Source organism: Microcebus murinus, chromosome 17, assembly GCF_040939455.1.
Source record: "Microcebus murinus isolate Inina chromosome 17, M.murinus_Inina_mat1.0, whole genome shotgun sequence".
Taxonomy (NCBI): Eukaryota; Metazoa; Chordata; class Mammalia; order Primates; family Cheirogaleidae; genus Microcebus; species Microcebus murinus.
Window position 1 is genome coordinate 35,840,549 of NC_134120.1, and position 27,668 is coordinate 35,868,216.

General features: G+C 34.2%; 1 protein-coding gene across 7 annotated transcripts in view; it reads left to right on the top strand.

Moving 5' to 3' along the window:
- The window catches only part of NOL4 (nucleolar protein 4), a 347,440-nt gene that overhangs the window by 303,977 nt on the left and 15,795 nt on the right, over positions 1 to 27,668 (top strand). For all 7 annotated transcript variants that reach the window (XM_012782596.3, XM_075993566.1, XM_075993562.1 and 4 more), the window contains one exon: positions 1,280 to 1,460. In XM_012782596.3, the coding sequence (XP_012638050.1) occupies positions 1,280 to 1,460 (181 nt within the window). The remainder of the gene's footprint in view (positions 1 to 1,279; positions 1,461 to 27,668) is intronic.

Below are 27,668 nucleotides of genomic sequence, written 5' to 3' on the forward strand. Positions count from 1 at the left end.
TTTCACTAAACGTATAATATAAATTTAAGAGCTGCAAAATGCTTCTGATTGCAACAACAACAAAAATTCTCCTAAGAATTCACTAGAAATCGGTTCATAATTCTTGTTAATAAAAAAAAGAAGAAAAGATAAACAATGTAGTAGGCAAGTAAAGGCATATATGTGGTATATATTTTAGATTTTATAAATTCATAGTTGAAGGGAAATTCAGTCTGCTTTGCTGTTGAGAATATGTACAACTTACTGCAAATTAAAATTATTTCCTTATAACTTGACATGGTTAGAAGGTCCGAAGCAAATTTTGTGGACACTAGCACAACTTACAAATGACCAAAACAAACAAAAAACAGAAAGGCCTAGGTTTCATTTGTATCCTTGTCAGGCTGTTATAATGCATATAATGAGGTCAGCTTGGTCCACACTCAATAAATTTTGCTATAATCATAAAATAAGAAAAAGACAGAAGGTTGCAAAAAAAAAATTTTTAAAGAGCTGCAAATTTGATCACATATTTTTTTGCCTTCCATTGTAATTTTTCTTCATGTAATGTTTGTAAGCCTAGCTAGCTTTTTAAAAAATTAACATAAAATTTACCTTCCCAACAGTTTCCAAGTTTATGGTCCAATATTGTCAACCATATGCACATTGTAGTGCAACAGATTCCCAGGATCACCCCCAATAACCCCACTGTTACTAAACTCTGTACCCACAGAAAGACTCCCCCCCGTCCTCCTCCACCAGCCCCCTACACATAAAGTAAAATAGTGGCGTAAAATTTGTGTCTCTAAGTTTGACTACTTTAAATACTTGATAAGTAGAATCACAAAACATCTCCTTTTTTGTTACTTCTTAAAAATTTCATTTAGCATAAAGTCCTTACGTTTCATTCATGTTGTAGTATATGATGGGGTTTCTTTCTTTTTCGAGCCTGAATAATCCATTGTATGCATTTTCTGTATTTTCTTTATCCATTTATACGCCAGTGTGCCTTTAGGTTGCTTCCACTTTTGTAGTATGAGTAACTCTCTTCATGTAATTTTAACTTTAGTTGAAAATTGTCAATTGTTCCATCTCCAATCTGCCCACATTGTTATTTAGCTTTGCTCATTTTAGTTTTTGACAAAATGTTGAAAATGTGCGTGTGTGCTTGCTTAATGTTCGCTATGTGTACTTTTCTTATTCAGTGCAGATACAGATGTAGATAACAATAAGATAGTCCTGTCCCAGTTGAAATAGTGCAGTGGGCTGATAAATAATGGAATGCTGCCTGTCATTGCAGGATGACTCTGCTCCAGCTGACAGACAGTGTAAGCCAGAGGCGGCCCAGGCCACTTACTCCACATCAGCTGTTCCCGGCTCACAGGAGGTGTTGTACATCAACGGCAATGGGACCTACAGTTACCATAGTTACAGAGGGCTAGGAGGAGGACTGCTAAACCTGAATGATGCTTCCAGTAGTGGTGAGTCGTTATAATAGATTGTGTTTTTTGTGGGTCCATTTGGGAATGGTGAATTTTCTAAACCTGAGAGAAGAAAATGGATGATATATCGTTATAAGCAAGAGTCAGTGCCAATCTGCTAAAAATCTAGACCATTTAATACATAATTGTCTCCCTACATGGATATCTCCCTCTTCTGTATTGTTTTTGCAAGTAGCAGCACTATTGTGCAATTGAATGATTGTTTTCTACTAAAAAAAAAAAAAAAACTCAATAAGAGAAATAGCAAAGTTTTTTTTTTTTAAATAGTGATACATTCTCCCCCCAAAGCTGTAATGTACTGTTCACCAAGAATAATGACATATTATCTCAATGTCCAAAGAGGATTTTGACATGGAAAATTTGAGGCACCAGGAACTTCACTGACTTGATAAAACATACACAAAATGAAACAACACATGGAAACAACTCATGGCTCTCCAGACAGTAGTCTGTCAATGACAATGACATGATCTATCAGCAGTGGTGTTCCAGAGGCAGCTTGTACTGGCTCTTGGTTGGTGAATTTTAGGAATTTATTAAACTTGTACACCAGGATGAATTCCAAATGAATCAGAGATTTAAATGTATAATGTAAAGCCACACATGACCTAGGGGAAATAAATGAATGGCCAAATTTCTTGTAACTGGGTGGTAAGAAAAACTTTCTTACTCTACTTAAATTCCAGGGAAAAATTAGTTCCATTATGAACACACACAAACATAGACACACACACACAATTTTGGGCTGAAAAAATAACACTTTAAGAAAATTAAATAGATAAATAACAAATTGGAAAAATTATTAGCTACTTGTACTACAAAGAGTTAATAGGTTAATGTATGAAGGTCTTCTAAAAATGAAGAAGAAATATACTCTAACTCATATAATAAAAGGCTAGAAATATAAACACACAATTCCCAGAAAAGGCAATGCAATTGTCACTTAAATATTTGTGAAGTTGTTCAACATGATTCACTCTGAATAAGAGAAATGTAGTTTTTCCCATCAGATTAGCAAAAATCCAAGTGTTTAACAGAAGATTTTTCTTTACAAGACAGTGGGTAAAGAGGTACTATCATACATTGCTTGCAGAAATGCAAAAAGTTAGAATGGAATTTGACAATATCTAGAAGAATTAAATATGCATTCACCACTTGACCCAGCAATCTTTCTGTTAGAAATCTATCTCAAAGACACACTGACAAAGGTACAAAAAGATACCCGAAAGACTATTCATTGCAGTGTTATTTATAAATGAAATAAAAAAACTGTTACCAATAAAAATGCCCCTCAATAGATGGCAGTTTGATTAAATTATCCAAATAAGAAAGTAGCATACAACTATAAAAAGTAATGGGGAATATCTTTATATACCACTGTATAGTGATCTCCAGGTGGTGAAAAGTCCTTATAGAATGCTAATATTTATAAAAGAAGGATTTATATAAATGGAAGCATAAACTATAATTTTTTAGAAGTTTACATAGGAGTGGGAGTGGGGAGAGAACAAGTAGCTTGAATACTCTTAATATAATTGGTTTTAATACTTTGTTTTATAAATTTATCTTTGGAACAAAGTATATATTTACATAATTATAAAACTGTTTTTAAGAATCCCTAAAATTGAAAGAGAAATGATACAAATGAGCTTTAATTATTTAATGAGTTGTTGGCATAGTCCCATGGAGAGAGAAACTTTTCCAAGTGATTTCAAAAATCATAATTTGACTCTATAAGCATTCAAGCCAGTGATAAAACCTGAAACTATATTTGGTAATCATATTATTATTTGTGGACTGTTGTCTGTTTATTTTCTTTAAAAGCAAACTTGCAATTTTGTTGGTGTCAGTGAAAGGTGGGGTTATCAGCAGGGGGTCAAAGCAGATGCACATATAAAATCAAGAAGTTTAAGCAAAAACTTCATAATCTTGTATTTGAATTGGCATTATCAGTGGGACTTTACAGTGCATTTTTTGTTATTTTTAAAAAACAATAACCACTTCCTATCTCTTTACTGAAAATGCCTGAAAACAAAGACAAATTTGAATTTGAAATTTTCCATTAGGCTTAGGACTTTTATTATATTTTGGCAGAAATTATATTATTAGTGTGAATAAGTTTATATGCTAGGAAATCACTCACCTTTACAACACTGGAAATAGGCTTCCAAGAGTCTTCAGGAGTGTTCTTCTGGAAGGCTGGGGCTCCCGGGTCTGCCCACAAATTAAAGGTCCCCTAAGGACAGAATCACTGAGCTTTAGTCTCTATGAATTGCCTCCCCCCACCCCACCACCAACATCAAAAAAAATCTTCCTCAGATGGAAGAGAAAAAAGAAAGAAGCTATTTTAGAAAGAAATTAACTTTGAAGTGTATATTCAGCTTTTCAAATGCCAGTGAGCTTTCTCAGCTGTTTTTAAGCCTTCTTTTTATTTGGATAGCAAATGAACAGGGAAGACCAAGTCCAAGACTGGAAAAGGAAAACATAAACAAAAACTAAATATTCTTTTAGTCTGTAAATCTAGAAACTCTAACACTGCTTTTTTAATGTTTTACATAAGAAGTAAAAACTTAACCACCAAATCACAAAATTTGAGGGGGGAGGGAAATGTATTCACTTAATATTTTATTGACAATAAACCATTTTGTCAGCTAGATTTTTAAAAATCATTCATTTATTATTTATTTAACATCAACCAACAACTACTGACACTTATTGAATCTTCATGGTGCTTCCATGTAGCGTTCACTTAATTCTTACACAGTCCTATGAAGTATGCTCTGCAATTTGGGAATAATTTTTATAAAATTGAACTTGTCCCTATTTTAAAAAAAGAATGCCTAGATGCCAATTCCTTTCTTTGTAGCATAATTGAATGCTATTCTGTGAGGTTCAGAGAAGTTGAGTGACTTGCCCAAAGTCCCTCTTCTAATAAAGGGTGGGAGGGGGGAGACAGGATTTCAACACAGGTGTTCTCACATCAGAGGCCACATGCTAACTAACTAGGCCACATGATCTAACTATCTCTGTGTCTGTGGACCTAAGTGCTAAAGTGCTAGTTTCTAGTCATCACTACTAATCTGCTTTCTGGCTCCATAAATTCTCCTATTCTGAACTGTATGAATGAATCATACAGTATGTGGTCTTTTGTGTCTGGCTTCTTTCACTTAGCATGATGTTTTCTATGTTCATATATGTTTACCATACATCAATACTTTATTTTTTATTGCCAAGTATTAATAATAATCCATTTTATGGATATGCCATAATTTGTTGAGCCATTCATCAATAATGGGCACTTGGGTTTTTGCTACTTCGGGTTTATTATAAATAATGCTGCCATAAATTTCTGTACAAGTTTGCATGTACCTATGTTTTCAATTCTCTCGGGTACATATATTGGGGTGGAATTGATGGTTCATACATATGATTACTCTATATTTAACATTTTGAAAAAGTATCACAATGAATATCAGATGTATTTCCATTTATTTTAATCTTTTAAACTTACTTTCAACTATGTCTTGTATTTACAGTATGAACTTTGCATATGATTGCTATTTCACTTTGTTGATGGTATTATAAATGGAATACTTCCCTTAATTCCACATTTGGACTGTTTATTGAGAGTTTATAAAAGTACAGTTGAGTTTTGTATATTTGTGTCCTGCAACCTTGCTGAGCTCATTTATTCTAATTAAGTGAATTCCTTGAAGTTTTTTTATATGCACAAAAATATAAGATGTGAATAGAAATAGTTTTCCTTCTTCTTTTTCAATCTTTAGTTCATTTATTTATTTTTCTTGCCTAGCTGCCCTGGAGAGAATCTCTAGTAAAATGTTAGATAAGAGTACTGATAGTGAATAATCTTATCTTGTTCCTGACCTTAGGGGGAATGATTCAGTCTTTCACCATCAAATATGATTTTTTTATAAATGTCATTTATTAGACTGAGGAGCTTACAAAGGTCCTTTTTATTCCTAGTTTGTTGTGTATTTTTTTTATCATGTAAAGGTGTTGAATTTTGATGTATGCTTTTTCTGCATCTATTGAGTTTATAATGTGGTTTTTGTTCTTCATGATGTGATAATTGCATTAATTAATTTCTTGATGTTAAGTCAATCTTGCATTCCTGGGATAAATTCCACTGGCTCAAGGCATATAATTATTTTAATATATTTCTGTATTAAGCTTGCTAATATTTTGGTGAAGATTTTTGGGTCCATATTCATAGGAAATAATTGGCCTGTATTTTTGTTTTTTGTGATGTCTTTATCTAGTTTTGCTGTTAGGCTAGAGAGCTAGTAAGATCATCATAAGATGGGCTGGTAATTGGTCCCTCTTCTATTTTTTCAAAGTATTTGTAAAGTATTAGTATTAATTCTTTAAATGTTTGATAGAATTCAGCGGTGATGTCATCTGGGCTTGGGCTCTTCTTTTCTGCTTGATTTTTGATTACTAACTCAATCTCTTCAATTATTATAGGTGTACTTATATTATCTATTTTTTGTGTCGGTTTAGGTAGTTTATGCATTTCTAGGAATTTTCCCATTTCATCTAAATTATCTAATTTATTAACAAACAATTGTTCATAGTCTTCTTTCTTCAAAATCCTTTTTATTTTCATAAGGTCAGTGGTGATGATTTCTTATTCTGGTAATTTGAGTTTTCTCTCTTTGCTTCTTGGTCAGTCTCGCTTTTGTCAATTTTGTGTATCTTCCAAACAATATGGTTCTGGTTTCATTGCTTTTCTTTCTTTTTTATTCTGTAACTCACTCCTTTATGCTTCACTCATTATTTTCTTTATTTTGCTTATATTAGGTTTAGTTTGCTCTTATTTTTCAGTGTTTTCAACTGGAAAGTTAGATTTCAGATGGTCCTTTGTATCCACAGGTGCTACATTCACAAATTTAACCAACCGCAGATCAAAATTATTCAAAAAAATAAAAACTTACAATAAAATAATATAAATAAAAATACACAGTATAACAGCTACTTACATAACATTCACATGAAGAGCACATTATGAGCAATCTAGAGATAATTTAAAGTATATAGGAGGATTTACATAGGCTATATGCAGACACTATGTCATTTTATATAAGGGACTTGAGCATCTGCTGATTTTGGTATCTGTGGAGGGTCCTGGAATGAATCTCCCACAGATGCTGAGGGATAACTGTAATTGAAGTCTTGTTTTCCCTTTAAATATAGACATTTACAGCAATAAATTTCCTTCTAGGCACTGTTTGTCTGCATCCCATAAATTTGGGTGGTGTTTTTATTTTCATCCACATCAAAGCATTTTCTAATTTCACTTGGTGTTTCTTCTTTGACTCATTGGTCACTTAGGAGTATGTTGTTTCATTTCCACATATTTGTGAATTTCTTAAATTTCTTAATAGTCACTTCTAATTTTATTTCATTTTCAACATACTTTTTTTTTAATTTTTTTTTTATTTTGGCCTATTATGGGGGTACAGATTTTAAGGTTTCAATAAATGCCCATTTCCCCCCTCCCCCCAAAAGTCTGAGTCTCCATCATGACCATCCCCCAGATGGTGCACATCTCACTCATTATGTTTGTATATACCCACCCCCCTCCCCCCTCCCCCCTCCCACCTGCCCAATACCCTATTACTGTAGTACCTATGTGTCCACTTAGGTGCTACTCAGTTAATACCAGTTTGCTGGAGAATATATCTGGTGCTTGTTTTTCCATTCTTGGGATACTTCACTTAGTAGTATGGGTTCCAGCTCTAACCAGGAAAATATAAGATGTGCTATATCACCATTGTTTCTTAGAGCTGAATAGTACTCCATGGTATACATATACCACATTTTATTAATCCATTCTTGGATTGATGGACACTTGGGCTGTTTCCACAGCCTTGCAATTATGAATTGTGCTGCTATAAACATTCGAGTGCAGGTGTCTTTTTTGTAGAGTGTCACTGGATCATTTGGGTAGATGCCCAGCAATGGGATTGCTGGATCAAATGGTAGATTCAGTTGTATCGCTTTAAGGTATCTCCATATTGCTTTCCACAGAGGTTGAACTAGTTTGCAGTCCCACCAGCAGTGTAGGAGTGTTCCTCTCTCTCCGCAACCACGCCAGCATTTATTGTTTGGAGATTTTTTGATAAAGGCCATTCTCACTGGGGTTAAGTGATATCTCATTGTGGTTTTGATTTGCATTTCCCTGATGATTAGAGATGTTGAGCATTTCTTCATATGTTTTTTGGCCATTCTTCTGTCTTCTTTAGAAAAATTTCTGTTCAAGTCTTTTGCCCACTTTTTAATGGGGTTATTTGATTTTTTCTTCCTAATTTTTTTCAACATACTTTATATAATTTCAGTCATTTTAAGTTTATTGGTGCTTGTTTGAAGCTGAATGATAACATAGATTATGATCTATTCTAAAGAATGTCCATACACTAGACAAAAATGTATATTATGTTGGTGGCAGGGTATTTTGTAAATGTTTATTAGGTATACTTTGTTTATAGGGTTGTTCAACTCTTACATATTCTTATTGAATCTTCTGCCTAGTGTGTATCTCCATTATTGAAAGTAGGGTATTGAGGTCTCCAACCACTATTTTTGAATTGTCTGTTTCTGGTTTCAATTCTGACAGTTTTCTCTTTTTTTCTTTTTTTGCTTCATTTTGGGACACTGTTGTTTAGCATATCTTCTTGATGGATTGACTCATCATTGCAAAACATTCTTCTTTGTCTCTAATAATTTGTTGTAAAATCTATTTTGACCAATGTTAGTTATTTCCGTAATGTCATAAATACACTAGTAACTTGGGTTATGGTGGTGGTGCTGAAATGAAGAGAAGTGGACAAAGCTGTGGACATATAGGTGACATAGACAAGAGTAGAACAGAGTATTTCTCATCTCTACTCCTATACAGCCAACAGTAATTTATCTTTTTCCCTAAGTAATTAAATAATTTTGGGGGCTCAATGCAAAATGAAAATATCAAGCCTCTTGTTTAAAAATTAAGAATTTCAGGACATCGACAGCAGAGCGTTAATCTGAGCATGTGACTTTTCTGAGCTCAGGGCACCATGAGACCACCAGTGTTTTACTGCCCAGTTTGCCTTTTGATTTACTTAGCAAGTCAGAGGAAAGCATTGATTTTTTTTTTTTTCATGAAAAAGGCAGAGAGCTGCTGGTGGTAATAGAGATAATGTATACAAAGAAGGAAAATGATGAAGACACTAGTGAGAATATTTTGAATGAGTTTTTTGGGAAGAGAAGAGAGCACTTTGGGGCAGCTATCAATCGTGGGTAAAAATTGTGAAGGAATCTAAAAGAAAAGTTTTCTTATGCATTATTAATGAGCAGGGCTCCCAAAGTCTTTCTTGACCTTCAACCCATTCTTCACAGAGGGACCAAAACAATCTTTTAAAAAAGGTAAATCTGATCATATCACTGCACCATCTAAAACCCTTCTGTGGGTCTCAGTGTTCTTAGGGAAATGACATTAGCCAGCCAACCCAATTGAGGTTTATTTGACCTGCTTCCCCCTGCCCCATCTTATTTATCTCTCCTCCTGTCTTTACATCCAGAACTCCAAATCTAGATCAGGTGTAATCATACACTCTGATAGCAACCTGAATTTGTCCTTTGAAGCATGTCCCAGAGCGCATATAAGCACGTGTGCATGCAAATCCTCACACATAATTATATTACATTTGTATCTATTTCTCAGTCATATTGTTCGGTGGTTCTCAAAAGCTACCCAGGAAATCTGTATAAATCCAGGTATACAATCATATCAGTGACTATAAATTGGGTTTTATCAAAGTACAGCTTGAGTGTGGATACTATGGTACTTTGTTGGGATCCACCTTGTCTGACTCTACTCAAAAACTTCGCTATCATAAAATGAGATACAGCCTAAAGGGACTTGAGAAATCATGTGGTAACAACTTTATTTTGTAAAGATTACAAAGAAGAAAACAGGCCTGCAAAGTTGGGTGACTTGCTCGAGGTCACAGATACTGATTTCTGAGCTATTTAGTTAATACATCCTTTGGGTGTTGTTTGAGATAAAGATCTCTTAAGAACATGGCAAACAACTTCAAACAGTTCAGACTCTGTGTGTACTGCTAAGAAGAAACAGAAGTAGCAGACTAACCAGTACGGCATGAAGCAAATTAAAAATGATACGACTTTCTTTGAGCAATGGCTTTGGGCTGAGTGTAACTGATTTTAAAAACAACAACAAACAGCAAAAGACTAGTGTGGGCAAATAATGACTTTAGACTTAAACCGAAGAGAATTTATCTAGTGAACATTTGAGAAAGTATTCTAGCAATAGTAATGGTAACAAGGGAAATGGTTTAATTTTCAATGTTATAAAGGAGCTCTAAATACCTTTTCTTTTTCTAAGAATATATACTAACTGCAACCGTGGTATTCTCTACTGCTATTTGGGTTTTGTTTAGTTTTCGTTTGTTTTAATCACAGAAAGGCAGTTAGATGGATTAAGCCCACAATGTCCTTTATTTAAAGACTTTCTTTATAAATTCTGGGAACCCCAAATGTTCTGACTTTTGAAAATGGTTCTGACTTTTATCTATTATTTCTTCATTGAAATGAAGAAATTACACCAAAATAGTCATTCCCTGTAACAGATTTGGAGCTGTGGCAAAAGAAACTACATGCATATGCATAAATCTGTTATGTCCTAAAAAGGACTTAACAGAAGAATAGCATTATATTAGATGCCAACATCATATCTGGTGGCTGACAACTCCAGTTAATCTAAGTTTGAGAATTCTTGATGTGAGGATTTGTAGAGATCTGAAAAGTATGGAAGGGAAGTAGCAACTTCCAAGAGACCAAGTTGAATTAATTATATATCTGGCTTAATTTATTAAGGATATGAAGACAAACAGGTTTCAAATCATTAACTGGGGAAACTTGGAAGTATGATGCATGTCAGCAGCATAATTAGGGAGCAAAGATTGTTTCCAGAACCTTCAAAGCTAATACTGTAATAATAACATGAACTCTAAAGATTATACCATGTTCAAGAAGAATGTAAAGGCAGAAGAATAAAAATGGATACCTTAGGTAGCATTTGAATTCACTGTAAATATTTTGGGGTTCCCATGTTCATATCATTGTCACTTTGAGAGAAGCAAAAGTGGATAAGGCAAAAATCAATAACCTCATGAAACTTATAGATCGAAAAGATAGTCCCTCCAATCTAAACATCAAAATCCTTCAGATCCTGATTAAATACTTCCTCCTCTGTGAAACTTTACATCATCATCATTCCATGATTTGGAAGATGAATCATTCCCCTGTATGTGTCTTTATTCTAGCATTTATCTCATTGAATTGTGACTACATTTTCAAATATTTTTCCTTAAATAGTTGTATTCTTCTTGAAAGCAGAAACTTTATCTTGTTCACCATTACATTCCTCCAAGTAAGACCAGAGATATAGGAAGTGCTAGATAATATTTGCTTAATAAATGAATACATTATTAAAAGAATATTTATACCAAAAGTCAAAAAAGTACAAAGGCAATTATTTATATATTTTGAATGACAGGAGTGAAGGGTTTATCTTAGCAGAAAGCAAAGGAATGAGAGGCAAGAAGAAAGATTAAACTGAATTTGGGGATTCTGTGGGTAAAAGAGGAAGGCTCCAGTTCATTCATCACTTTATGAGTTTATAGCAGTTATAGAGTTTTATAAACTCCTGCTTAATTTTAAACACAAATAGGAAAAGCTTGCCCATGTTGGAGACTTCAAAACAAGGAAAGATTCTGTCTACTAATGGTGCCAGGGTACCCTTCAAATCCTTCATTAACCAACCTCCATTTGTTTAGAGCTGGCAAGAGTCTGTACCCAACAATCCAAGTTTTCAAGTTGGAGTATTATCAAAATGACAGCAGTTACAATTTGTATAAAGAATTTATTCAAATTATCAAACTCAAATGAGAAGCAAGCAAGCAGCCAATCCTCCTGTTATTATCACATCCATTTACATGGACTTTGGACTGCTTTCTTTCTATCAGGAAGTTCACAGTGAGCTGTCTAAAGAGGGCAATTGTGGTTCACTGCAGTTATTCATTGGATCTCTTGAGTCTAAATTATATGCATAATGCATAAGTTAACTACTGATGTTTCCTCTCCACAATCTCCATGGGGCAGACTTTTCTATTTGTTTTTCAACTCTGATATAAACTGGATTGATATACAGACCAAAACCTAACAAGATCAAATTGTAGTAATAATAGCCATAAAAACTAACATTTGCATGACAGTTTCTAGTTTTTCCAACTCTTTACAGCCATTATCTTCCTTGCTCTTCACTAATATTCAGGATTGTTGGCTTTAATGAATCTTTGGCTCACTGCCTTTAATTTATGAATCTAAGGAAGGGTGGGCCTTCCTAGAGATTCCATAAGAAGGTTTCACTGACTTTGTATGCTCGGTAGTGCCAAGCATTAACATTCGGAAACATATCTATTATCAAAGTCTTTTATTCATTCACTATCTTCATTTCTCACCTCCCACTCACTCTTCAATGTAACCATCTTCTCCCCACCATTCTCCTGAAACTTGTCTGGTGAAGTTTATCAGTGACTCCACCGATTGTCAAATGAAAGACATTTTTTGGCCTTTATTTTACCAGGTGTCTTGGGCATATTTGAATCTGTTGATGATTAGAACCTTGAAATGTCCACCCTCTTGGCATCCATGGTGCTCCTCAGATCATTCTTTTGTTGCCTTTCCAGGCTTTTCTTTTCTACTCATGCCTCTCCATGCTGGGATTTCAGCAGAATCTCACACTTGTCCCTTTAAGCCTCTTGTTCTACACAATGCCCAAGGTTGAGCTACCCAGCTTTTATGGTCTCAGCTGCAAAATACTACCTAATCTGTATAACTACCCCAGTCTTTCTGCTGAGTTTCAGATTTTGTAGCCAGTTGTCTATCAGAAAGCTTCATCTAGACATCTGGAGAAACCCTATATTTAATTAAAAATGAATTCTTCATACTCACACACACTATTGCCTTTCCCTGGGGTTATCTCAGGCCAGAATACCCTCCCCAAACCTGGCTCTCATCAGTTATTATGTTCCCTATATCTTTTCTGACTGCCTCCCTCATTTCTTGGCCAAAATTTCTTTCTATATGTTTCAATTATAACCTAAGCATATCTCTTATTATATAACCTGCCTGTTATATGCTCTTTTCTATATTAAACTATGCACAAAGTGACTTTTTTTGAACTGTCATATCAGCAATGTCAGTAGGTGATTGGCTTATATTAGTGTTCAATGGATATTAAATACATACATGAAATGACTTATGGAAAGAAATTATCCTAATAAAAGATTGTGCTTGTTGGGAGATCTTTACTAAGTCTACTTGAGCATGGGAATAATCAGTTGACATTAAGGATGACTTCTTAGAGCTTAATCTTGGAGGAAGGGAAACGTTTCATGTTAAACATTTCAGAGAAATATTTTGAAATACACAAATTGTATTTTAAATCTATTCAGCTTGAGCCCCTGATTCAGGAAAGAAATATTTACCATAGTTATCCAGGGACCTATAAAGGTGTACTTTTTCCCTTTACCTTATCCTCTTAATAATTTGTTCTGGCTCCTTAGCCACATGCAAAGAAGTAGTGGAGATGTGTGGGGGAGGGACCATTGTGATCCTGCTCCAGGAGACCAGCTAGATGTTTCTGTTGTGTAAAAAAATGCATAATGTCTATAATGAAAAAAATGTATAGATAATGATTTTGTGAAGTAGAGCCTAAAAGTAATTCACAAAAGCTAATAAATTCCCTCTGGTGAATTCATATGCCTTTTACACAATGGGAAGATCTGCATGATGGTCGTATATTATATGGTCTAATTGATCTACTTGAAGTCAACATAATTGGGATTATGCAGTTGTTGTATCTCAGTGGAGTTCCCATTAAACCTGAGTTGTCAAAGTATGTTCTATAACACATAATGAAACTATGTTTATAAAAAGATAGATATATTGTATTTAGACACTTTCTACCATAGTGTCCAACTTATTTTACAGCTCTTTCATCATGTGTGTTCCTTTGATGACCTGAAAATCAGGTTACGTTCCTACTTTAAACTTTACTCAGTTGTATCCTTACTTTCTGTTTCTTTCATATATAATTTTAGCTGGGTCTGCACTATCCAAGATGATAGCCACAAGCTACATGTAACAATTGGAATTAAAATTAATTCAACGAAATTCAAAATTCAGTTCTTCCACCACACTAGGACGCATTTCAAGTGTTCAGTAGCCAAAGTGGCAAGTGGCTCCTGTATTAAACAGCATAGAGAACATTTCTATCATCACAGAAATTTCTATCGGACATCTCTGATTCTAGTCTCTAGCCTCACCTTATTCACATTTACAGTGGCCTTTGGGTAGTTTTGTTATTGCAGAAAACCTTTTCTACATTTATTCCATCAGATTCCTTGCCCTTGATAATTTATCATTCACTCCTCAATAAAATAAATGGAGTCAATAAAACTTGATGGAAACTTAAATGGTAACTGTTAAATAGTAATGCCTTTAATTCAAACTGCCTGGCTTTTAAATAACTTTCAATTATTTTAGGGTTCTGAGAAGTGCTAATCTCTGTGTCATTCATAACATAGGTATTGAAAACCTCTTTGGCATAGGCTAGGATTACTTTAAAACTAGAAACAAAACAAATTTTAAAAGAATTTAATTGTGACAGAATTTGAAATTGTGTGAGGTTTAGGGAAAACGAGGCCAAACTCAAGATATATGAAATGTCACCACATTTTTGACACAGTTTATTCTTTGTTTCTAGCTTTTCCACATATAGTTTGATAGTAACCTAGAATTCAGTTGAGATTGTGAATTATTTATAAAAATGTCTTGAGATACAGAGCGATCCAAAGAGATAATGCTTACTTATAAACTTTAATGATTGAAAATTATGTTAATTATTTTCTAGGAAATTGAAAAGAAAATTATATGCATGATCTGCAAATTAAAGTATCTTTCAGTTTATCTAAGCCCTCAAATCTTTTACTACATTTCTGTAGGTCAAAGAGCCTCCAAGAAAAGCTCTGAAAAGGGGGCTGAGTGGCTCTGTATTTTCCCTGCACTGCCCAGCACTCATAATTGGTTTTATAGTTCAACACTGATCTGGCTTTGCTGGCAACAGCTTCCTAAAAGTCTGTTCTCTTAACTGTAAAGTAAAATGGATCTTTACATACTCCTAAGTGCCTCTTGGGAATTTTGTGTGGAGCTTACTCATTGAAGGAAACAAATGAAAAGAAGACCCCATTAGTATTCTGGGACCTTCCTTCTTGAGCCTACTGAGTAACCGTTTAGGGCCTCTCCAGGTAACATGAGCTCATTATGATAGGCTTGAGTTGGTTGTTTACCTTACACAGTCTCCTTTGAATTTTGATACATCCTCTGAGGATCTATTGATATCTGAACAAACAAGTTAAATTTTCCTGCCCTCACCAGCCCTCTACCACTCAGGAAGGAGCTCTCCCAGGGAGTTCAGAATGTTCTGCTTTTTTAGGAGTCAGAAATCTTACAGTCTATATGGAAATTGAACTATCTGTTGTCTATACTCCCCTTCCCTGGGCTTAGATCCTGGTGGACCTTGCAGAAATAGGCACTAGGCTATGTCCCATTAGAAATCTTAGGTTTGTCTGTTTGAATCATCCCAAGAAGGTAGTAACTCTAGATATGCCTTATTTCTTTTTTCACTTAATATTAAAATTTTCAAATTTCAAACATTTCACAATTGGGATGTTAATGTCTCCTTTTGTGATTTCAAGGCACAAGGTAATTTTTAAATGTCATCTGGCTCTTGACTAACATACAAATTTTTTTTTCTGAAAGCCCTCCTTCCATCCATGTACAGTGAGTAAAACTAGTGGAAGTGTATGCATTTGAAATGAGTCTACATAATGCAAATTTTGCCTCCTGAGTTGCTATTTGGTCTACTACTCATTCAGAATTAACAAATGATTATAAAATTAAGAGTGCAGTGATAAACATCCTGGCCAATACCTAAATGGCCACAGGGAGAAACAGATTATTTCTGGTAATTTAAATCCATTAGGGGATATAATCCTCTTGAATACCTTGAATGGGTCTAAAAGTAGTTTATACAGTCATGTCAATTAAAAATTTTTTTCTGGTTTCTATTTCTGGCAGTATAAGTTACTGCCTCTTTAGTATCCCTTGGAACAGTTTTATAGTGATAATTATAGGGGTTTTTAAAACACTTAGTTTCTGAAAACATATTCATGAACACAGTTTATCCATAATTGTAAGGAAGGTCATACCGTATTTTTGCTGTGTTCTTTCAAAGCAAACATATGATTTGTACATTATAATATAATCACCTCTTCCATATCCACATCCTCTGTGAGCCATTCTTCTCCCATTTCTCTGTCCAACTGTGGTCTGCTCCTGTGATTTCTTGTGTGTATTGTAAAATATTAACTTGTTTTTTTAAAAAAAAATACAGTATGTTATACCTGTAGTCATCATGGTATACAATAGATTTCTTGAACTTATTCCTCCTATCAAATTGTAAGCATGTATTCTTTGGCCAACATCTTCCCAACCTTTTCTCCCTCCACCCACTCCAGCCTCCAGTGATTACCAATCTATGATTTCTATGAGATTAATTTTTTTAGATTCCACATATGAGTGAGATTATGCAGTATTTGTCTTTCTGTTCCTGGCTTATTTCACTTAATATAATGTCTTTCTTGAAAAATGCTCAGAGAGTAGGTGTTAAGTGTTCTCATCACAAAAACGGTAATTAAATTAGGTAATGCATTTATAAATTAGCTAGATCTAAACATTCCACATTGTATATGTACCTCAAAACATGTTGTGCATGATAAGTACATGCAATTTTATATGTCAACTTAAACAAATTTTTAAAAAAAATACAATTTCCTTTCTAAGCCACTGAATAATAAAGGAGAGAAGTTGCAAAAGTACATTAGCCTTAATGGAAATCTATCCATCCTGTCTTCTTTCACATACAAGAAAATATTTTTGTCTAGGTTCACAAAAATGGTTGTGCTTAACTTTTAAATCTTTTGATGTTTGATGAAGCAATATAAATATTTGATAAGAAATCATTGAAGAAAGACAGGTACGTGTACTCTATCTCCAAATGGTACCCTTAAAATTTTATGTTTCTTAAATCTTTATTTTTACTTCCATGGTTTACTTAATAATGGGTAAAAGGAGAAGCTCTTTCAGCATAAATACTCTATTTCACATGAGTCATGGTTTCCTTCATAGTTTTGGATAATTGTAAATTGAATGTGGATATTTTTTTAAATATGCAGGATAGTCCTGCTTCCTAACTTTCACTTCAGTTTCATGATTCAGTTTATTTATAGTCTACCAGACTTGTGCCACCTATTCTTTCAGAAAGTTAGTGTTTGCTTTTCTCTTCCTAACCTTAAATTATTATATTAGACTCTAAGAGCCAAAAGGATGCTCCAAAGGTAGCAAGATCTACCCACTCCGATTTCACCCCTACTTCCAGAGCAACAAGTGTTAAAATTACCTTGGGTATACCATTTAAATATCTGCTTAAAAGATAAGTTGATTAAAATTTGCTGAGTCTCTTTTGACAAAAATTAAAACATTAAAAGTGAATGTATCAGACTGAAACATTTCATGTGCACATTTCATGTGTACTTTGTCCTATAAATATGTAACTTATAAACTCATATTTTTAGGATGCTATAAAGTTATATCCCATAACATGATTATCATAATTATCTACTTATAGTAAACTTAAAGGGATTTAAAATATGTGAATAGAAATGATATGTCCTACACATTTGTTAGGTTATTTATAATGATAGAAATATTGGAAAATTGCTAAAAAGAAGATAATTTTATCATTTTGTGCTTTGAAACAATCAGTAAGATAAATTACTTCACCACACCTTAAGACATTTTTACTAAAAAATATTTTCCAAAATAATAATAATGACTAAACTGAGAGTCAGTGTTGGACTTTTACAATATTAAGAGTGTTCAATTTTGTCAAAAGTTTTTTCTGCATCTATTGGAAGAATCATATGGTCTTTGTTTTTGCTTCTATTTATGTGGTGAATTACATTTATAGATTTACGTTGATGATTTACGTTGATAATTCGTTGAACCATCCCTGCATCCCTGGATGAAGCCCACTTGGTCGTGGTGGATTATTTTCTTGATAACCATCTGGATTCAGTAAGCTAGAATTTTGTTGAAAATTTTTTCATCTATATTCATAAGGGATATTGGTCTGTAGTTTTCTTTTTTTGTTTCATCCTTTCCTGGTTTTGGTATCAGGGTTATGTTTGCTTCATAAAAGGTGTTGGGGAGGTTTCCATTCTTCTCGATGTTGTGGAATAATTTCTGCAAGATAGGCACCAGTTCTTCTTTGTAAATTTGGTAAAATTTGGGTGTGAAACCATATGGGCTGGGACTTTTCTTTTTAGGAAGATTTTTAATTGCTGTTTCTATTTCGGCTCTTGATATTGGTCCGGTCAGGAATTCTGTTTCTTCCTGGTTGAGCCTAGGGAGGCTGTGTGTTTCTAGAAATTTGTTCATTTTCTCCTCATTTTCCAGTTTGTGTGTATAAAGGTTTTTGTAGTATTCATAAATTATATCTTGTATCTCCTTGGGATCAGTCGTGATATCTCCTTTTTTGTTCCTGATGAAGCTTATTAGAGATTTCTCTTTTCTGCTTTTCATTAGTCTAGCCAAAGGCATGTCAATTTTGTTTATTTTTTCAAAGAACCAACTTTTTGTTTTATTAATCTTCTGTTGTAAATTTCATTTAGTTCTGATTTGATCTTATTAATTTCTCCTCTTCTGCTGGGTTTGGGGTTGGTCTGTTCTTTTTCCAGCTCTTTGAGTCAATTCAGTAGATTGTCTTTTTGTGATCTTTTTGACTTTTGGTTATAGGCACTTATGGAAATAAACTTTCCTCTCAGTACTGCTTTAGCTGTGTTCCAGAGGATTTGATAACTTGTCTCTCCATTGTCATTTTGTTCAAAGAATTTTTTAATTTCCATCTTGATTTCTTCATTTATGAAGTAATCATTTAGTAGAAGGTTATTTAATTTCCACATTTTTGTGTAGAAATGTGAGTTTCTGTTAGGGTTGATTTCTACTTTTATTCCACTGTGATCTGAGAAGATACATGGTATGATTTATATTTTTTTAAAATTTCTTGAGACTTACTTTGTGTCCTAGGATATGGTCAATATGGTCAATATGTCCCATGAGTTGATGAGACAAACTTATTATCAGTGGATTTTGGATAGAATATACTGTAAATGTCAGACAGACCCAGTTGTTCTAGAGTTTTGCTTAAGTCCATTATTTCTTTATTAATTTTCTGTTTTGAGGATCTGTCCTGTGCAGTCAGTAGGGTGTTGAAATCTCCAGTAATTATGGAGTTGCTGTTAATCAATTTGATTAGATCCAGTAAGATTTGCTTTATGAATCTGGGTGTACCTAAGTTGGGTGCATATATATTTTAAATAGTTATATCTTCATGTTGAACTGTACTCTTCACCATTATATAATGACCATCTTTGTCTTTCACTATTTTTTTTTTGTTTAAAAACTAAATCGTTTGAGATCAGAACTGCCACACCAGCCTTCTTTTGGCTTCTGCTTGCTTGAAATACTGATCTCCACCCTTTTACTTTTAGTCTATATGCATCCTTGCCGGTTGTGTTTCCTGAAGACAGTAGATACTTGGCTTGTATTTTTTTTATCCATTCAGCCAACCTATGTCTCTTGAGTGGGGAGTTTAAGCCATTCACATTTATTGAGAGAACTGATAGGTGAGGTAGATTACTGTTCATTCTGTTGGGTTGAACATTGTTGCTTCATTTTCTCTCTTGAGCCATTGTGATATCTGGCCTTTAATCTTTAGGTATTGGGTGTTTCTATGTTTGTATTTATTATGCTGTTCCATGTGTAACACTGTTTTGAGTACTTCTTGTAGGGCTGGTCTTGTCTTGGTGAATTCCCTCAGACTTTGCTTATCTGAGAATGTCTTAATTTCTCCTTCATATATAAAGCTTAGTTTTGCAGGGTACAAGATTCTAGGTTGGCCATTATTTTGTTTCAAAAGAGTGAGAATGGGGCCTCAGTCTCTCCTTGCTTATAATGTTTCAATGGAGAAATCTGGCTTTATTCGGATTGGTTTTCCTTTGTGTGTAACTTGCTTCTTTTGCCTTACTGCTTGTAGTAGGGTCTCTTTAGTTGAGATTTTGGTCAGTCTGATGACTTCGTGTCGTGGTGTTTTCCTGTTTGCATTGTATCTCCCAGGGGTCCTTTGGGCTTCTTGGATTTCTAATTCTCTCTTCAAATAGCTTATCTAACCCTTGCCTTTTTTCCTTCCTCCTTCTCTGGAATCCAAAGGAGCCACAGGTTATTTTTCTTTGTATAATCCCACAATTTTTGTAAGCTTTGCTCATGTCTCTTATTTTTTTGCTCTGTCTCTGTGATTAACTTATTTGATTTGAAGGTGTTATCTTCAGTCTCTGAAATTCTTTCTTCTGTTTGGTCCACCCTATTGTTGAGGCTTTCCACTGTGTTTTGTATTTTCCTGAATAAATTCTTCATTTTCAGGAGGTTGGATTGATTTTTCTTTAAGATCTCGATTTCCTTAGTGAATTTTTGTTTCAAGTCCTGAATTTTCTTTGTGGTTTCTTTGTGTTGGTAATCCAGTTTTTCCTTGCATATCACTGAGCTTTCTTACAATACAATTTTGGAATTCTTCTGTCATTTTAGTGTTTGGGGTTTGGTTAGTATCCATTCCTTAAGAGCTGGTGTATCTCTTTGGGGGAGTGTTTTTGGTCTGATTCTTCATAGTTCCAGAATTCTTTCGCTGAGCCCTCCCCATCTAGATCAGCTGATGTTTTTTCATACGGTACTTAACAGAACCTGTGTATAAACTTTTTCTGTGGATGGTATATGAAGGAGGCCACCTGGGGGTCCTCTCTTCTATGGTTTCTTGTTCTGCCACTGGGGGGAGCTCTTCCATCACACTTGGAAGACCACCCCTGATGGGAGGGGTTACTCGTGGAGCCTATTGTGGCCACTTGTGGGGGATTTGTTCCTTGACCACTGCCCTGACTGTTGGCCACTGACTGGGGGAGGAGATCCAGCCCCAGTGTTTTGATCAACTGAGTGACCTAAACTGTTCTGGGAAGCAAAGTCATTTTACTGCCCACTTTTGATCTGCACACAGGCCCAGTGGATTCCTAGCACGAGGCTTTGGGGGAGTTCACCATGCTTTCAACTAATGACCGCTCTCTCCAGCACACTCTTCTCCTTCCGTGATTTCACACCAACTTCAGACAAGTCCCTGGCTGGGTGGGTGTGGAGGTCAATGGGGAAGCAACGAGTTCTCCTATGGGTCTGATCCCACTTCACCCACTGGCCCACTGGGTGAAGTGGGCCACACTCTATGCACTATTGTTTGTTTTGCACTCTCCAGAGAATGCGATCTTATCTCCTGATCACCTTGTTTTTTCCATTTTTGAAAGTCCCGCCTGAATCTCTGTGGATTCACGATGCTGTCTTTGTAGGGGGGAGATCCACTAGCATGTAGGAGACCAAGATCTATGTCTCTTTCTCTGGGAGCAGGAATCCAGGGGGTTACCTTTATTCCACCATTTTTCCTCTTTCCCTCTCACAAATTTTTAAGACTGCTGGGAAAATTATTCACACTGATAAACCTCATCCTGAGGTTTATCAGAGTGATTAGTCAGATCTCTACAAATACTGAATTTCAAGCTAGGGTGGAAAGGTCATTTACTAAATAAACTCAGGCAATTTACAGAGTTTAGTACTGGGAATTAGCAAATCCAAGTAGAGGAAATATTAGGAAGGACAATGTAGAAAATAACTGCTTCTCTTTAAATTGATAGTGTAGAAAAATTTACTGAGAGCGCAAAAGTGGCAAGATGTTCAACTGTAATTTTTCTGTTTTTAATAAGGTGAATTTAAATCAGAAAAATAAAACAAATGGATCATTATAGTGAAAAAAGAAGATGAAATACAGGAAGATGTGATGAAGGGGAAATATATTTTCATTTATTAAAATATGTTTTATTTTAAAATTGATTTAAAAATTTAGAATTTTAAAGGTAGGCCCAGGAGATTTGAGTTTTTAAATATTTAAAGACTCAAATTTGTCTCAGGACAATCATGAATGATTTCTTTTAATGTGTGGGGGACTGATATTTACTGCCTTCAACTAAATTACCATCTTCAACTTCAAATTAAATGTTGAAGTTAACAGTTAAAACTGCCTTTAAATCAGTCTGGGAATATATTATGATGCAGATGCAATTTAACTTGTAAATGCTGTCAATATTTGATCCTTAGTTTTGTAAGAAGACTTACAATTTGGGAGGAATGGCTGGGGGAGTGCAATCCAGATGCTTCTCTTTTCTTCCTTAAAAAAATATTTTAAACAGCTGCTTGGCCTTAACAGTGATACATACTTTCATTTTTGTGCCTTCTTAATTATCTGTAGAATATGTATCTTAGCAACTTGTTACATACTTTGTAGGAAAAGATCCTATTCTTCAGTAACCTAATGTTGATTAATCAGCATTTATTAAATAGATAAGGGTAAATTTAATGACATCAAGAGGAGTTCAGTACTTGAAAGCAGAATCATAGTAGACTTATATGGGTTGAAAATAGCTTCAGTTTGATGTAGACTCTAGAGGAGACAAATAGTTCCCACCAAAGTGTGCCATCCAGCCTTTTTTTTAATCAAAGGGAGAGATCCCTGAAGATGGAGAGATGCCAAGCCTATATTAACATCTCATGGTTCATTCTGTTGTAATCCATTATTTGTTAAAGAACAAATTCTCAGGTAGATGTATAAATCAACTGTAGCTGTATTCTGATAGAAGAGACCCACACAAAGCATAATCTTGCAGAAATACTGAAAGAAAATGTGTGTGTGTGTGTGTGTTACTAGTAAGTATGTCAAGCAGCCAGACCTCTGTATCAGTGGGTTCCACATCTGCAAATTTAATCAACTATAGATCAGAAATATTAGGGAAAAATTTTAAATGACAATACAACAATAAATAATACAAATTTTTAAATATGATAAAACAACTATTTATATAGCATTTACATTGTATTAGGCATTATAAGTAATCTAGAGATGATTTAAAGTACATGACAGAAATATGCATAGGTTATATGGAAACACTATGTCATTTTATATAAGGGACCTAAGTATCCATGGATTTTGGTAGCCTAGGGGTTTGGGCTGTACTGGAACTAATCCCCTGAGGATACTGAGAAACCACTGTAATTGGCTTTAAGGCTTTAATGTCCCTAAGCTCTAGTGCTTCAGGGCATTAAAGATTCATTACCTAATAATGAAGGGAATCATTAATCAGGAAGTAACAATTGTCTAGCTACAATGTGCCCTAACAACATAGCCTCACAATTAACAAATGAAAATTAAGAAAATTACATGGAGAAATTAACACATCAATAATTATAGCCATAGATTTTAACATACTTTTCTCAGAAACCAGTGGATAGGAAAAAAAAATTGGATTTGAAAAAATAATTAAAATTTAATCTAATGGCTGTATCTAAAACCTATCCCCCCAACTGTCTAATAATATACATTCTTTTAGATATATTGAACCACAGAGCCATTAATATACTTATGGTCTTGTGTTCATAAATATTTATAATTAAGATGAAAGCATATGTTAAATTTGTGAAATGGAACTAAAGTAGTATTTTGACACACGTTAGGAAAAAATAGAAAATTAATGAGCTAATCATTTAAATCAAGAATTTAGAACAGAGAAAATGCAAAGACAACAGAATAAAATAAGGGAAGAAATGAATTAAATAGAAAATAAAGAAGTAATAAAGAAGACCAACAAAATCAAAAGCAGAATTCTAGAAAGGGCTTAAAACATTATTTGTCAAGATGAGTTGAAACAGAGGAAGCATAAAATAAAAAATAAGTAAAAATTATAACACATTAATATCTTTGTGCCAGTATACTTGAAAATTTAGAGGTATTAGAACCATATTTTACAAAAGTATAATTGACCAATATTCACTCAAAAAGGAAAAGATGTTCCAAATGAACCTATAACTATTATATTAATTGAATTGGTATTATAAAAATCCATTAAAAAAATCAGACCCTGAGGGTTTTACAAATGCAATTCACCAAAATTTCAAAGACTAGGTAATCTTTATTTTAGTCAAACCCAAAAGAAGGAAAAGAAAAAATAAGGGGGGGGGGGTCAAGTAGCCCAGCTCATTTTATGATGCTACTATAATCCTATCATCAAGAAGAGTATTAGAAAGGCAAATTATAGTACAATCACACTTGTGAATGTAAATGTAACTCATTAGCATGTTGAATCTAGTAATATGTATTTAGTGTGATATTTTAGCTACCGTTAGCCTGTTGATAAATATTCAATCATCGGGTGAAGGGAATTACCATTTATAGGGTATGTGGTATAATCCAGGCATTGTGCTGGATGCTTTATATACATTAGCTAATACAGCTCAGATGCTGAGGTTTTATAGTTGGTTTTTGTTTTGTTTTGTTTTACTATTTGGCAAAAACCTAAAATATCATCCATAAATACCTCTATTAAACATCATCTCATGAAAATGAGCCTACAACCAAAGTAAGTTGCCATGTGGCTCATTTCTTAGTCAATCAGGGAAAGTCACTTCATTTACTGATAGCAAGTTTATTAAATTGTATTTGACTATAGCATGCAAAGAAACGTGTCCAGACAAAACAAATCTGTTTAAGACTATTAACATTATGGCAAGAACAGTGCTTGAAGTGTTGAGGATATTGAAATATTTTACAATATCAATAGTCAATTAAAAACAACAAGGCAACTGATTTCAAATAGTTTTCCTTGCCTCTTGAAGACTTGAGATGTTACTGATGCTAATTCTGTTTATTCGAGTCAATTACTAGTTTGGAATGATTGAATAATTAGCCTCTATGAATAGTATATGTGGAACAACTATAGCTGAGAAAATTGTCAAAGTTAAGAAAAAACTAATTCAGAACAATCAGAAGTGGAATTTGCTAAGATGTGTGTAGCAAAAAGAGGGTATTTGGACAGATTTTACAAAGTTTGTTAAAACATAAGGCATATGGTTATTCCTTGACTTATTAGCAGGTGCATTGTGGAAAATATTTGAGTCTTTTATGTGTTACTAAAACTAATGGTTATCTTCAAACTTCATTTGTTCTCATCAATTTAACCATCTTTAGTTTGTGAAATTTTATCAGAATCTGAATATCCTAACTTGTCCTCTTACATGGAAATCTCTGATGGCTTAGTGGTATAGCTTCATTGCAATTATTTTTTTCAGATCAGGGCTACCTAGAATGATGTGGTCCAGAAGACACAGTGGGTACCTGCCTTTATGGACCTTGCGTTCTTACCTTAAGTATAATTTTTAATAAAAAATGTTTGTCATAGTCTTTAAAAAGAGAATTTACCCATCCTCACAACAACAAAAAACTTTGTCCTAACAGGACCCTATCTGACAATAATTTACACTAAAATATGACCACAAAAAGAAAATGAATTGTGAATATACATTTTCATTAAACTAAAATGTATTTATAATTATGCCCTAGACCTCAAAAAATGAATTAAGTGTTGGTTTTGGTATGTGGGACTTATTTTTTCTCACATTGTATGTTAGCATGAAATATTTTTGTCTCTTATTCAACTTTCAGAATGATCATAAAGTAGGTCTGCAACACTTTGGTAAAACTATAGGTACTTACATAAATGTGGCTTATCAAGTTTCCTGCATGTTTGCCTTAACCATTGATACCAAAATTATTTGCTCTTGAAGAATCTTTTGTGTCACTACCCTTGTTCATTTTCTTATTAACTGGTCCAGCTTTTCTAAAATCTTACTTCTCAGAGATCCTGTCTGAGACTTTGAGCAGGTCTCCAAGAATACTTCCTGGAATTCATTAAATTCAGCATCTTTATAAAATTATAAGTTTTATTTTATAATTGATATGAATTCCAATTATATCATATTATTGTTTGGGTTAATAAAGCCAAACCAGACAGGTGTGACATTGACTCACTGAGGCACAGATGAATGCTAGTGACAATCAGGGTGGGCTGCTTGGGTGGTCAATAGTTAAATAACTTGCACATTTGTGAATTTTTTTTGGTTCCCTACCCAACTCAATTAGATTTAGGGGGTACAAGTGTTTTTTGTTACATGGCTGTATTTCATAGAGGAAAAGTCTATGCTTTTAAATATACCCATCACCTTAATAGTGTACATTGTACCCAAGAGATAATTTTTCATTTTGCACCCCTCATACCTCCCTTTTGAGTCTCCATTGTTCATTAAGCCACTCTTGTTCTCCATTGTTCATTAAGCCACTCAGCAATGACCATGCATACCCATTGCTTACCTCTTATAAGTGAGAACATGCGATATTTGGGTTTTTGTTCCTAGGCTACTTCACTAATGGCTTCCTGTTTTGGCCAAGTTGCTGCAAAAGACATCATTTGATTCTTTTTGATGGCTGAGTAGTATTCCATCGTATAAATATTATGGGGATATATTTCTTTATCCACTTATCCAGACACTTAGGTTCATTTCATATGTTTGCAATTGTGAATTGTGCTATGATAAACATACAGGTGCAGGTGTCTTTTTTTATAAAATGATTTCTTTTTCCTTGGGTAGACCCCCAGTAGTGGGGTTGCTGGATTAAATTGTAGATCTACTTTTAGTTCCTTGAGAAATCTCCAAACTGTTTCCTTTTCACCACATCTGTGCCAGCATCTATTGTTTTTTGACTATTTGACAATGGCTATTATGACAGGAGTAAATTTAGTGTCTCATTGTGGTTTTATTTTTTAATACCCTAAAGATTGGTGATGCTGAGCACTTACATTTAAGTCTTTAATCCATTCCAAGTTAATTTTTCATGTATGGTGAAAGGTAAGGATCCAGTTTCATTCTTCTACATGAGACTATCCAATTATCTCAGCACGATTTATTGAATATAGTGTACTTTCCCTAGTGTATGCGTTTCTCTGCTTCGTTGAAGATCAGTTGGCTATAGGTATTTGGCTTTATATCTGGGTGCCCTATTCTGTTCCCTTGCTCTGTGTGTCTACTTTTATGCTAATACCATGCTATTTTGTTTACTATTGCCTAGTACCATAAATTTAATTCAGGTAATGTAATGCCTCTATATGTCTTCTCTTTGCTTAGGATTGCTTTGGCTATTTATGTTCTTTTTTTTTTTTTTTTTTTTTTTTTTTTTTGGTTCCATAAGAATTTTAGGGTTATTTTTTCTAATTCTGTGAAAAATTATGTGGGTATTTAATTGCTTTGGGAAGTGTGAACATTTTAACAATATTGATTCTTACAATCCATGAGCATGGAATGCTTTTCCACTTGTGTCATCTATGAATTCTTTCATCAGTGTTTTGTAGTTCTCCTTGTAGACGAGTTTCACCTCCTTGGTCAGGAATATTCTAAGGTATTTTTTTTTGCAGCTATTGTAAATGGGCTTGAGTTCTTGATTTGGTTCTCAGCATGACTGTTATTAGTGTACAGAAATTCTACTGATGTGTGTTGATTTCATAACCTAAGACTTCATTGAATTGCTTTGTCAATTCTAGGAGTCTATTTTTATCAGCATGTTACAGGGGTAAAAATGTTTACATATATTGTTACGTGCGTTGCCTTTTCCCCACCTGAATCAGAGCTTCAAGCACATCCATTCTCCTGACGGTGCACACCGCACCCATAAGGTGTGAATATACTAATCCCCTCCCTCCCACTGGCCCAACACCTGATGGATGGTACTACTATATATGCACATAATTGTTGATCAGTTAGTACCAATTTGATGGTGAGTACATATGGTGCTTATTTTTCAATTCTTGTGATACTTCAAAGAATGGGCTCTAGCTCCATCTGAGATAAACAACGGTGAACTAGCACCTCTTGTATTATTTTGGCTGAGTAGTAGTCCTTGGTATACATATAACATATTTTGTTAATACACTCATGTATTGATGGGCACTTGGG